This window comes from Nicotiana tabacum, chromosome 3 (genome assembly GCF_000715075.1).
Source record: "Nicotiana tabacum cultivar K326 chromosome 3, ASM71507v2, whole genome shotgun sequence".
NCBI lineage: Eukaryota > Viridiplantae > Streptophyta > Magnoliopsida > Solanales > Solanaceae > Nicotiana > Nicotiana tabacum.
In genome coordinates, this window is record NC_134082.1 from 177295665 (window position 1) to 177309278 (window position 13614).

General features: G+C 36.2%; 2 protein-coding genes and 1 non-coding gene across 4 annotated transcripts; 1 reads left to right on the forward strand and 2 right to left on the reverse strand.

Moving 5' to 3' along the window:
• Window positions 1–356: 356 nt before the first annotated feature.
• Window positions 357–3774, forward strand: LOC107792835 (uncharacterized). Its single transcript, XM_016615086.2, has 7 exons — window positions 357–527; window positions 614–705; window positions 839–905; window positions 1894–1924; window positions 2124–2264; window positions 3283–3308; window positions 3407–3774. Exons 1-7 carry the CDS (start codon window positions 486–488, stop codon window positions 3467–3469), a joined length of 462 nt encoding a protein of 153 aa, XP_016470572.1. The 5' UTR covers window positions 357–485; the 3' UTR covers window positions 3470–3774.
• A 268-nt stretch (window positions 3775–4042) lies between these two features.
• On the reverse strand, window positions 4043–12366 carry LOC107792834 (negative regulator of systemic acquired resistance SNI1-like). 2 transcript variants are annotated; one of them, XM_016615084.2, is made up of 15 exons: window positions 12133–12366; window positions 11983–12049; window positions 11743–11836; window positions 11443–11532; window positions 11277–11354; window positions 11075–11143; window positions 10390–10471; window positions 10253–10302; window positions 9907–10128; window positions 9763–9833; window positions 9614–9683; window positions 9332–9397; window positions 5529–5681; window positions 5223–5356; window positions 4043–4410 (listed from the first exon to the last, which is right to left on the reverse strand). In XM_016615084.2, the coding sequence occupies exons 1-15, from the start codon at window positions 12242–12244 to the stop codon at window positions 4338–4340; spliced, it is 1431 nt and encodes a 476-aa protein (XP_016470570.1). In that variant the 5' UTR covers window positions 12245–12366; the 3' UTR covers window positions 4043–4337. The 2 variants fall into 2 exon arrangements, with proteins under 2 accessions (XP_016470570.1, XP_016470569.1); XM_016615083.2 differs by having other exon boundaries at window positions 11223–11354.
• A 53-nt stretch (window positions 12367–12419) lies between these two features.
• Window positions 12420–12492, reverse strand: TRNAE-CUC (transfer RNA glutamic acid (anticodon CUC)). Its single transcript has one exon. It is a non-coding gene; the product is annotated as a tRNA-Glu (tRNA).
• Between the last annotated feature and the right edge of the window lie 1122 nt (window positions 12493–13614).

The following is a 13614-nucleotide window of genomic DNA, read 5'->3' on the forward strand; positions in this document are numbered from 1 at the left end:
TAATTTTATGGACGATCACTCAATTTTTATGCTATTGCATTAAAGTTGCTAAATCATTTTTGGTCGCAAAAATCCCTAAATTATTTTTGTAACTAAAAAAACACTCATGTATACTTAAATACCATAGAAAGTTATTAGGAGAAAAGTTAACAATTAGGCAAAGTTAGAAAGACTTTTTTGTCACAAAGATAAATTAATAATTTTCGTGATATATAGATAAAATTGAGTTATTTTTTTGTTACAATTTTCTTGTCGCACAAAAAAATAAAAATAAAAATAGTAAACTTTCTATTATATTTAATTTTCTTTTCTTGGCAACCAAATAGTATATCCGCATTGGTTAGTGAAAGTCAAAATGTCAAAACCATTTTCCGCCTTCCTCCTAAACCCATAAATTTGAACTAATATAAGAACGAAAACTCAAACAACCCGAATATTGCGCCGTAATCGGACGCCTAGCTTGTCGCCGGCGAGGGAGATCCAATATGAGGGCTGTAGTTCAGCGTGTTGCTTCAGCCAGTGTAGAGGTGAACCCTTGATTTTTTTTTTCAATTTATATAGCTAGGAATAATGGTGCTCACTGCTCACCTAGCGCATAATAGCAATTTTGCAGGTAGAAGGGCGTATTGTATCAGCAATCGGGCCGGGCTTGCTGGTTCTGGTCGGGCTTCATGAATCTGACGTTGACTCCGATGCTGACTACATGTAAGCTAATTGTGACAGTAAAAAGTTGGTACTCTGAAATACTTCATAGTAGGAAATATATACTGAAGCGAATTTATATTTTCCTTTGTTTTGTTTTGTTTTCTCGGTTCTGTTAATGTTTGTAAATTTGCAGATGTCGGAAAGTGTTGAACATGAGACTGTTCCCAAATGAGGAAACTGGAAAGACATGGGATCACAGTGTAATTTTCTCTCCATTTCACCTCTCTGTTGGGCTGGTTCATTAATATTTACAACACTTACTCCCTCTGTTTCATTTTGTATGGCGTTGTTTGATGGGGCACGGAGTTTAAAATGTTATTTTGACTTGTGCATTATATGATAATTGAAGAAGAAGAATACATAAGTAATGGTTGAATAGTCAATTTGATAGGGAAATATTCATGTCAAAATTTCACTCTTGAATAGTTAAATGAACTTGAACTCTTGCAAGTTGTAAAAGTTCAATGAAGTGATATCAAATGTTTAGCAGCATGTCACTGAAATGAGTGTTATATAACTTGAAACCAATGGAACAGTTTATATGTTTTGATCAATTCATTTATTTGTTCTGTCCATGTAGTTACGAAGCTTCTCGTTGTAGAGTGAACACCTTAATTATGACCTTCTATTGCTATATGATGGTATTGCATATTTATTTCACGCCTGATAAAATATGTGTGGTTTCCAATTACTAACTGACTGTCTGATTTGAAGTCGAATTTTTTTGCTTGTGTAAGTGTTTTTTTCTTTTAAAAAATTGACCTTCTAAGCTAGTTGAATCTTAGAAATTTACCACCGATAAGCATTGGCACAGAAGAGTTCATTCGCTATGTCACAAGAGTATACCATTTCCAATTTTTTACAAGAAAAGAAGGAGCAGAATATATATACAGAGGATTCGTATCACCAACCCCAACTAGTTTGGTGTTTAAACTCTTGTAACCAAGACTAATTTGGATAGTTTACCATATTGGTTATTGGTTTGGGGATTTATAAGGTGTATAGAATATCTTTATTCCATTTCATATCTCCAATATCAGATATTCTGATGCAAGATAAATGATGGCAATGTTGCATGGCTTGAACATTTAGAAAAAGAGAACTGTATTATTTACTGTTCAAATTGTCACTTACTTTAACGTCATTGCTTCAGTATTAAGTTTATTGGCTTCTATTCTCCATTGGCAGGTAGTTCAGAAGAGTTATGAAATTCTGTTAGGTAACTGCTTTTCTTTACAAGTTGTCACAATGGTCAAAGTCTTAACAATGACGCTTTGAAAGTTTCTATGACGAGGAAAATAATGTAAAATGACTTTAAAGATGATGCTTTGATTATCACAATGATTGGAAAATAAGTTAAATTTTGATCAGGGTGTATAACAATATACTTGTATATCTAATACTACCGGATGATGCAGTGAGTCAGTTTACACTGTATGGGGTTCTGAAGGGAAACAAGCCGGATTTTCACGTTGCAATGCCTCCTGAGAAAGCGAAACCCTTCTATGCCTCTTTGGTTGAGAAATTCCAGAAAGCTTACAAACAGGATGCAGTCAAAGGTGAATAATTTTCTTTTCAGTAAATTCTCAGTTTTGATCACCTTTTTTGTTATTGATCGATAGTCCCATGGCAATACAAAAGTGGACATCTCTCTCTGTCTCTCTTGTTTTATTGCTGATGGGCTTCTACGTTCTTGACTGAACTCCTATCATACCTTCATAACAAGTTAGTATCCGTTTCAGGCTGTCAGCACAACTATTTTGCTTACTGGGGGCACTCATCACCCCCGATGTGGATTATTTGCTTATCTTTACTCCATTTGCAGACTATACATGTTGACAACTTATCCTTCAAGGTTCTAATACGGAATGCTAATGTTTTCTATTTTCCTTAACTCTCCTCTGGCAATTTCAGCTGTAGAAAGGAGGTAGCAGAAATTTAGTGCAGAATTTCCCTTAAACTAAAGAAATTTTGGGTGCAATTTTTTAAATATGTTTTGATCCGTAATGGCGTGATTTAGTAGGCAGCCCCTGCTGTGAGAAAAAGCATTAAAGAATAATTTCCTCAGACTAGAATATTTACATCATTACATCTGGAATATAAGACCAAACTTCACCAGCCATTGTAAGATGCTCTGCTATGTTTTTGAAGTGTTTCACTTGTTGAGTTCTACATCATCCATGCAGTCATAGTAATGACATCTGATAACTACTCACCGAATAAGGCTGTTGGTTTGCATCTGTGGTGTTTCCATGTCAACTATATCATTGTTGAGGCTCTTATATTTGCTTGGTGTTGAAAAACATCACATGAATAGATCCGCTTCATAGATCTTAAAGCTGAACAATTATCTGCTTTCATTTGAAAACTCCAATTCTTGAAGATACTCTAGTCTCTGTAAGCAAAAAATTAATTCACTGGTATCACTGTTCTCTTGAGATGGTTTTCTGGCTTCTTGTGTATGTGCAATGAAGTTATTGTTCTCTCTGCAACGGTCAAAAAAATTGACTGGCTCTGATGCTATATACGAGGTGCCCATCTATATTATTTTTTGTTTCTTTTTGTGTTTTATTGCAGATGGTATCTTTGGAGCAATGATGAAGGTTAGATTCCATGAAAATATTACTGTATGACTTTAGCTTTAAATTTCTGTTGAACTGGGCAGCTGTGCTCAGACTTGTGTATTTGTTTAATTTGGTAGGTTAACTTGGTTAATGATGGTCCTGTCACGATGCATCTTGATTCAGCACAACCGTCAAAATGAGGCATGAAACAATTGATGAAGTGATTCCTATGCGCTTTGGTAGCAGTTTGGATGATAAATCTCACATTCTGAAAGCCAACAAGTGTTGGGTTATTCATTCATAAAATTTTTGTAACCTGAAATCTCGAAAGGAGTCAAAAAGGGGGAAAAGAACAATTTTCCCCCCCTATCTTAACAAGAAGAAATGTAAAGTTACCCAGGTGGAATTTTATTATTCGCACATGACTATGCTCCAAACTCTTTCATTTGGATTTAAGTGTCATGGATATGAACCTTCAGTTTATGGTTGTTATCGCTTGTTGAAATAGCTGGAACCCTCATTGGATAATACATCGCACCAAAATAATTGAAGAACATCCCGCAAATTGCCTAACAGAGCACGTCGCCCACCTCTCATCAGCCCGTGACGCTTCAACTATTTCATCAGTATAGATGCGTCGTTGGTGTCCAATTTTGTTTTTTTGTTTGTATTTTCATGACTATCATTGGATAGGATTTAACAACATTAGAGTGTCCCAGTTTTTTCACTAATGCATATTGCGTAGTTTAGAGCTATGGACATTCATTCGACAATTTCCTTAAACAGTGTTACCCTTTTTAGGTTTCCTTAAGCTACAAAAGAGTGCCTCCATCAGTTCCTTCTACTATGTAATACCTTAATCAGACCAACCAGCAGATATAGAATACAATAGTTCAAAATTAATATGCTGTCACCTAACCACATATGTTCCTTGACCAAATCTTTTTTTACCCTGATCCGTTGTGTGCGAAGCATCACCTGACCGACTTCAAGAGATAGGAGGTTGCCACTGGCGTCCCTTTGAACTAAATATACATTACCAGCAACAAATATTAACTGCCGTTTCTCCTATGACTTAGTTGAGAGAATGGTTGCTGCTATAAACACCGCCTCTTTACCAAAAGAAAGAATTTCTGAGTTCCTGCATCATATGCCAACTTATTAACTGATGCAGAGCTAGACGCTAGAAAAGCTTTATTAACTGATGCAGATAGACACTAGAAAAGCTTTTATAAAGAAAGGACGAAATTGCTTCAACAGTTTATTACCACATTAGTATATCATGTGTTTAGGCATCAATAAAAGTTGCATTCTAAATAAGGAGAGAAAATCCTGACTCGAACACACTTGCTGGCGAAAATGGATTTCTCAATACTTTGTCAGAAGATACAGAAGGAATAGCTGACAGATCAGCCCTGTAACCCTCTTGTGCTGCTTTTTTAATCATTTTCTTTTCTAGCTCTAAAAAATTATTAAATATACTAGGAAATCTAATTTCTTAGTGGACGTCAGTTCGTCCAGTTGCTTTTCTAACAACTATAGCACTAATCCAAATCAAAGGTAGGCATTCTAATCATAATTATCTGGACCAAATGTGGCCTTCTGATCTTATTTCCGAATAGGTTTTTACCTCATCCAGTTTAGCTTCTATATGGAACTGCGTAACTCGGGTAACGTGTTTAAGCTAAACTCTAATAGGAACATGATACATACAAAATCCACGGAAAAAAGACAATATACTACTTCATTGTCATGTTGCAGATTCTAATGATCTTCATATCTACCCAAATATTAGGGGAATCCAAAAGCCAGTAGGAGCCTAATTCATTACGAAGTTTGTGCAATGGCTAGTTCAAAAATAATATGCGAAGGTGATCGAAAATCTTTGAAGAAATTAAGCATATTTATCAGCAGGTGAGAGCAACCAATCAACACACATCAAGTAAATCTTACTTGTCTTCTTTTCTGATAGAAGTAAAAGCGGCTATTATGTGCTTGCAGATTTCAGGGAGAGAGCTTCCTTTCACTACCTCTTCGGAGTCATCAACATATTCAGCAGAAGATTCCACTGATACTGACAAGTATGCCTATAAGAGAATGAAATACTTATCCTGGTCAGAATAGAACAAAATGATTATCTATAACTAAACTCAAAGCCCTTTTGCAGCAACATCTTCTGGAAATTCTGCAAGTGAAAGAACTATTCTAGGAATCAAAATTGGATATTAAACGAATTTGTTTGCTAGTAAGAATAATCACCAAAAAGGCATGTCCTAGAAGCAGCTGAGCAACATCAGCTCCAATTTTTTTGATGATATTCTTTGTGCTGCTGCTGTTTGAGAAGCACTTCAGAACACCTTCAAATGTAGAATCATTCCCTGGACTATTTGATCTCCTAGTACGAGCAGAAGGCTGCAGCAACAATTAGATTAAAGTAGTTTTATTAAGACTGCAACATAGAGTACATTAAAGTGGTTTTAATTTCTCAAAATTCTAGCTTGTAACCTTTGTATTAAACTAGGCCACGTTTTTGAGATGACACCTCAACAATATAATGCACAGGAAACCCACCGACAGAACCAAAAATAAAATTGGGGCATGAATCTTTTACAATTCCTAAAAAAGGAAATGCAAACGATTCATTTGTTGAAAAAGTTCAAGTGTCACAACTAAGGACTTCTGCAACACTCAAAGGAACTTGCTTGAACACCATTCCCATCGAGGAGATTAGAGAAATTTATGCCCCAGATTTTCCCAACTCATAGTAAATATCTTCCATAAAGTAGGCTGCAATCTCTATCTCTACTCCTTGAATGTGATAGAATTGAAACAAAATCTCCTGAATATCATTATCAAGACACTAAGCAACAGAGTGGTTCCATAATCCATGCACTAGTATTTCAGCAACGTATTGACCAGAGACTATATATCTGTAGGGAATTTGTGTTTAAATTCAAAAGAGATTGGGTTAAAGGTAAATATCTTTTATGATAAGTGTGGTTAAAGGTAAACATCTTGTCAAGAATTATCCTATGCATCCATGGACAACTTAACATTTCTGCCACCAAAATAAAATGAAGAGACCGGCTCAACGTGGACCAAGACAGCACAAATGGTAAAGTTGTGTTTAGGAAGTGTTAGATAGTTATGTGTAAATAGTCCTAGTCACATATGTAGTAAGAGTAGAATGTGTCCTAGTCCCATATGTAGTAGTAGAATGTGTCCTAGTCCCATATGTAGTAGGAGTAGAATGTGTCTTTGTCCATATGTAGTAGGAGTAGAATATGTCCTAGTCCCATATGTAGTAGGAGTAGAATATGTCCTAGTCCCATATGTAGTAGGAGTAGAATATGCATTATATATAGGGCTCATTGTATCATTGTTTAAAAAATAGATTTTTCTCCCGTGCATTCTCATATGGTATCAGAGCTTTAGTGAGAAAATTAGTATTGTACGTCATTCCGTCGACATCCAGGAAGAAAGATCTCATTACTGTGCAATTTTTCGGCAACTTCGTCTTGTTCTCAGGGTTCATCACTGCTATAGTGGTACTGTGCATATACTAGTACCACCATCAGATTCGAAACCCCTGTGCGACCAAATCCCAGTCCCATCGGAACAGAAAAGTCAGTCATTGTGCGTCTTTCCGGTTGACGACTCAAGATTGATTTGTGTTATCTCCTCATCGGAGTGTTGTGCGAAAACCAACACTACCATCTTGTTCGGAAAAGTCAAGCGACAAAACCCAAGTCAATCGCTCTGGCAAATGTCCCTCACGCGCCTCTAGAACTAGGGTTCCAGCGAGCGCATCTAACACACGCACCGGTGCGTGGAGCACTTTCCAGCGAGAATTTTCAAAAATTTCTTTAGGACAGTTGTTTCATGTGGTGATTCTGAGTCCACCAGTACAATTTCCTACAAATTATGAGAATTTGGAATTTTCCAGCAAGCAACAGCAACTTTTCCAGCGCGTGTGAGCCATTCCGGTCACTTTTTGACAAAACTTCTTCAGGACAACTTACTCGTCCAGTGATTCCGAGCCTACACATATAAATAACATCAAATTCTGACAACTTTAATTTTTCCGGCGGTGAACAGTGCACTTTTTCCGGCATGAACAGTGATTTCCCGGTGTCAACAGTAAGTTTTTGTTTTCTGGTGATGTTTTAGAACCTATTTTGTAGTGTGGAATTAGGCTTAGTCTCACTATTTTCAAATTTTTCCAGTGACCTTTCGACCAACTTCTGTTTATCAGCAACCACCTGGTTTTGTTGCTTAGGGGGAGTCTAGTGGCATTGTATGTCGAATGATCAATTTACAGATATTTTCACCAAGTCCCTCGCTGGTCCTCGTATTGGTTATATATGTAACAAGCTCGGTACATATGATTTGTATGCACCAGCTTAACCAAAGCTGTTAGATAGTTATGTGTAAATAGTCCTAGTCTCATATGTAGTAGGAGTAGAATATGTCCTAGTCCCATATATAGTAGGAGTAGAATATGTATTATATATAGGGCTCATTCTATTATTGTTAATAAATAGATTTTTCTCTCGTGCATTAAATAGGTTTTTCTCTTATGCATTCTCACAGGAAGTATAAGGAATGTTAGAATGAGAAATGGGTCATCTTCTATATGCTAATGCCTGTAATAAAAAGTTCCACGGTCAATATCTACAGAGTCCAAGGACTTCTCAAATAAGGTTATGAGTCTTTGACATGGCGGCTTGGACATCTAGCGAACATACTGTCTTAACAAATAAACTAATAACTCATCCCTGTATTTATATATAAAAGAGTGTACTTCTTGCCTTAAAACTGAATGTGTCATGCTGTGCAACAAAAATAGGACTGAGAACATCTAGATAGCATCCAGAAAAATGTCACTACAGACAAATCTCAACTGTCATTCGAACATGTACAAGTACCAAGTCACTAGAAATTGACTTTATGCTGCAGCAAGAATCAAAATATGATCACGTCCTCATCTCATGAAAACATGCAAAATGTCCTACAAGATGGAGAAAGAGAACCCTTTTTTTTAAGCTTTTCCAACAGCGGATTAATTTAAAGAAGTGTGGATTATCCCGGTGGAATAGCTGGATAGCATTGAACAAATAGCATAACTGTTCAATTGCAGGGTAGGACACTTTGTATGACATAAGCCTGCCATTAGAAGCGCCACACAAAGATCGCAGCATGAAACCAGTAATCAAAAAAGCGGAAAGGTTGGCAGGATAGAAGAAGTTGTTAGAAAAGGTTAAAAGAAGTATTTTCAAAAGCAGAAAAGGAGGTATGTATCAAGAGCATATTGTCTAACATCCCAACATATTACATGTATCCTATCACCAAAAAGTTATAAAGACTCTAAAGGCAAAAGCAAACAAAACAGAGCAACAATAACAACAGAATGCCAATAACAAAATACGAAGCTTCATAATGAAACTAAATTCGATAGACTAAAACAGCGTCCCAATTCTTGTATCTAGCCTACCTTCCACTACATAATTCCTACCAGGTGAATTAAGTGGAGATACTTCCAGTGTCTGTTTTTACATTTGTTAAGATCTCTCGTGATGATAGAAGAATCCATTTACCTTAGGAACGTACTTCTGAAAATACAGCATAAGCCTGCCATTAGAAGCGCCACATAAAGATCGCAGCATGAACCCAGTAATCAAAAAAGCGGAAAGGTTGGCAGGGTAGAAGAAGTTGGTAGAAAAGGTTCGAAGAAGTATTTTTGAAAGCAGAAAAGGAGGTATGTATCAAGAGCATATTGTCTAACATCCCAACATATTACATATATCCTATCACCAAAAAGTTATAAAGACTCCAAAGACGAAAGCAAACAAAACAAAGCAACAATAACAACAGAATGCCAATAACAAAATACGAAGCTTCATAATGACACAAAATTCGATAGACTAAAACAATGCCCCAAGTCTTGTATCTAGCCTACCTTCCACTACATAATTCCTACCAGGTGAATTAAGTGGAGATACTTTCAGTATCTGTTTTTACATTTGTTAAGATCTCTCGTGATGACAGAAGAATCCATTTACCTTAGGAATGTACTTCTGAAAATACGGCATGATCATTTTTAGCTTCCACCTGGGGTCATCAAAGACCTGTAGAAATTTATTTCATCATTTAGGTAACGTTCTCCTTGACAACCAAGGTTATATTAGAATGACAAAGAAACATGTAACAAATGCTCAAAGTCTGATTGCACATTTGTGATATAAGATGTCCAGGAACCATGTAGAGAAAATGTTATTATCTTCCCAATAAAGACATAAAGTATAATCTCATTGTCCTACTAAAAGAGGAAAGAAGGACATTACCTGAAAAAAGGGGGAGAGCGTGTCAGAATTGTAAGCAAGCTCATCCAAAATGATCTCTGCAGCAGGTGTTCTGCACCATCTCCGATATCAATTATATTTCTTAATCTGATGGCTTTATTTAAAGTAAAATAATTTATTGAAGGAAATACCTCACACCATCAGCTCTGGTGGTAAGACCTTGAACATCAGCCACATCCCGTGATGTATCCAGCTCCAACATCTAATTGTGAAACAAGTCACAGTTAGAATTGGTCAAATACATATTTTAAGGAATAGAATGCACAAGAATTCACCATTATGAGGAGCTTCTTCAGATAGAAGCAAGTAGATCGTTTGAGTTCAGGTAAAGCTAGTGCAAAAGCAGAAGTGTCAATATATGATATCTCCTTCAAGGGAGGTGCCACTGAATCCAGATCAGAGGTGGACTCAGTTTGGTCAGATAAATCAGAGAATACATCACATATAACCAACAGGCAGTCCTTGACTAAGCCTTTGTAGATTATTTTTCTTGACCCCTGAACAATGAGCAGAAGACAAATAAGTAATGGCATCCAATGCATACCTCAGTAAGCTAACACTTCTAATTAGCAATATCACAGACAAATAAATAATGGTAACATTTGAAAACGAAAAATATACCAGAAGCATGTTGAGCAATGAATCCCGCAAAAGGGTCCACCTCATCTTCTCTGCAAGATGAACCTCTTAACATTTCAAGAAGATTTCTTAAGGTGCATAACACTTCATTAGAATTAGAATCCTCTGAAAATCATTACCTTTAAATGCATAATTACGAGGCACAAAGTCTGCTTCAAGCACACTGACAAGGTAGTGAAGTAGTAACATCTTCCTTAAAATCTGCAATTGATCTTGTCAGACTATCTGATGAAAGGTGAAAGACAGGGTAATTCTTCAATGATGACACTACACACAAATTGATGAACTAAATGGCTGACAAAAGATTTAAGTACAACTTTGACCTGAGAATTATATTATTAATCTAAAAGAAATAAGTACAAAATTGGCCCGTGAAATTATCTTATTAGTCAAGATTGTCAGAAAGGCATGTTCAACTAAATGTATGGCCACAAAGGAATTCGACATAACTATATATCTAAACTAAAAGCTCAATACAAAACTACACACTATTGGTGAAAAAGCGTGGTCAGAAGCTAACTGTACTAGCACTTGGTTAATTGATACATGCTCAGCATGAGATACTGCTTCAATGGAAAAATGTGAAAAAGAAATAATAACTTATATACTTCTTATATGCTCAAGGAAATGCAATATATGCTCATAAATCAAGAAAAATGTGAAAAGAACCCGGCAACCGGACTAAGTATAGCTGAAATTGCAATTACTACTGGCATCTGAACTCACAAGCTATATGATAATAAAAGGAGAACATATATATTACAAGTCACGGAAATGGAAAGAGAGCTTCAATGTGGTACCGACCTCTGTTTCTAAAACTTTTGATTTCTGGTTGACTATTTTCCCAAGCTCTTGTATCAGTGAATGAAAGCCCTAAAATCACCAGAAAGATTACCATCACCAAGATACAGGTGAGAAGAATAACAAGATTCAGTAGAAAAGGAGAACACACATAAGAAATTGATGTGAATGTGTGATATAGCCAATTACATAAGATCTGGCTCACCACGGAGTCAATTGATCCACTCGAACCTTTATTTATTTCATCATCCCTATCCAACCCAAGAGTAAATGGACACCAGGCCTGAAATAGAGTATCCCAATCATTACTATTGACAAAACAACTCTGTCTAGGAACCGCGGAGTCGTCAACTATGAGAGGATGGAGATACCTCTTCAGCCACAACAGGTTCATTCGAAATGGTTGGTGGCAGACATGATTCTGACTTCTCCATTTCGGGCAAGCACAACCTAGGAAAGCGCTATTTTCACAAGAAATTCCATACAAGTAAACATGTCAAATGCGGTAATAAAAGAAAAGGGCAGCTTAGTACATGAAACATCCCACATTCATGCATGGTCTGGGAAAGGGCCGCCACCCTTAGGGTGTGATGTATGCAGCCTACCTAATGCAAGTATAGTGCTCTTTTAAACTTAAAACATAAAACGTGATGAATAAAGCTAGCGTGTACCTTATCCAACTCATTTAGAAGTTGATAACTTCCCATTATTAGTTCAAGGGAAGTCTCTTCCTTCAAAATTTGGAAAATTGCCTGCCACATCGTGCTGTTCCAGTATACACATTAATTAGATGATAGGAATCATAACATCTCAAATTTCAGATTAAGAACTTAAAAAGACTAGTCCTACTATATACTATAATACAAACAGAAAAAACATGACAAAACAGAAAGGGAGAAAAGATTACCTACCTAGTAGGCGGAGTTCCATTATCAGGAAGTAACGAAGCAGAGCGAACAGCTTCCAGAAAAGCAAGCCCTACAAAAGTATCAACAATTAGAATCGAAGAAAAAATAAACGGATGAACAAATGAAAGATATAAGAAAAACGAAAGGGCGTACTATCGTCAAGACGGTGGTGAGAGTATCGGTTGAAACCAGAAGTATCGAGAATTGCCATTGTGTTCTCCTCAATTCCTCCATTATTCCTTCCTCCGCTCTTTCGCTTTTCCATTCTCCCTTCGATTTTCTCTCTGATTTTTTCGTTTTCTCAAAAACCCTAGAAGTAACGAGTTGACTCACTCACTCCTGGTTTTTTTCCCGCCACTGTGATTCGGGTGCTATAATCATTTGATTTCATTGGCTTTGTCAGCGAGAAAACAGAATTATAGAATTTAAAATTTTCAAAATTCCGTTGCCGGGAATTGAACCCGGGTCTTTCGGGTGAGAGCCGAATATCCTAACCGACTAGACTACAACGGATTCGTTGGAGAAATACTTAGTTAACATAATTAGATTAATTAAATGCTTAAAGAAGGTCTAGGTCATAAAAAAGCATGGATATTACTTTACGACTAGCAATAAGAGACATTTCATCGTCCTTATTCATTTCGTGAGAACCCAAATATTTCCTCGTTCATATTCCATTTTCCAAATCTGAAATAAACACTTCATCGTCCATTTTTTCTAACTTAAATTAGACATCCAAATCGTTTAGCTAATGATCGGGAAAGGTGTAATAAATCCATTACTGAAGCGTACATCCACAAATTTAGTTTTGGATCCCTACATATGATATTTACAATTGGAGTAGAATGAGAGATACATTAATTAAAATTATAGTACCTAATGTAGTAGACAAAATTAAAACATCATATGTTGCTCTATTAAAAGCATCCACATTGACATCGAAAGCCTTTCTTTGAGAGATTCATGGAGTAGCAGTTGATGTTTCATTTATGTTTGATTGGAGTATGAAACGTACTTGGGCTTGGCTAGCTTACCCACTCAGTTTGCCCAAATGTATGCTATGATTAATCATCAACTAGAACTTGAATTTTACCTACTTTCTCAAGCTTTTAATTGCCTACCGTCCTATTGATTACAGATATATATTGTTACTATATGACATGAAGACGTGTCACTTTTCTAGTTCTCGATTTCAATTTGCAGCTTTTCAGGTCAATTTCGTGAATATATATTAGTTAGGCAGCAACAAATTAAATTATGTCCAGAGTTTTCTACTAACAGTGGATATAAAATTTTGTAGCATATAGTCAAAGAAATTAGTGGGAAATTTGGAATAATAGAAGGCAAAGAAAGATAAATTATGTATGTGAACTCTTCGCAAAAGGATTTTGAAAATGTTTTTTTTTTTGTTGGATTAGCAAATGGACGGATAGATTGATGATGTAGCTAGACTTCACAACTACTGGTACGACTCTTGAGTTTATAATGGTCAATGATAATTGAAAAATCTGCAACCGCCAATGTTAAGAAAATCTGAATTATTTGCTTGCACTTTGACCCATGGCCAATTCAAACTATTTCTCTTTTGTTGTACATGCACTATAATTACGAGTTAGGAGTTAGGACCCATTGATG

Excerpts from the sequence above, each read along its gene's own strand:
- LOC107792835 (XM_016615086.2), top strand. The coding sequence starts at position 486 with ATGAGGGCTGTAGTTCAGCGTGTTGCTTCAGCCAGTGTAGAG. Across the intron at positions 528-613 it reads TTGCTTCAGCCAGTGTAGAG|GTAGAAGGGCGTATTGTATC; the intron begins GTGAACCCTTGA and ends GCAATTTTGCAG. Across the intron at positions 706-838 it reads GACTCCGATGCTGACTACAT|ATGTCGGAAAGTGTTGAACA; the intron begins GTAAGCTAATTG and ends GTAAATTTGCAG.
- LOC107792834 (XM_016615083.2), bottom strand. The coding sequence starts at position 12,244 with ATGGAAAAGCGAAAGAGCGGAGGAAGGAATAATGGAGGAATTGAGGAG. Across the intron at positions 11,144-11,222 it reads CATTCACATCAATTTCTTAT|GGCTTTCATTCACTGATACA; the intron begins GTGTGTTCTCCT and ends TGGTGATTTTAG. Across the intron at positions 5,357-5,528 it reads TTCTAGGACATGCCTTTTTG|GCATACTTGTCAGTATCAGT; the intron begins GTGATTATTCTT and ends ATTCTCTTATAG.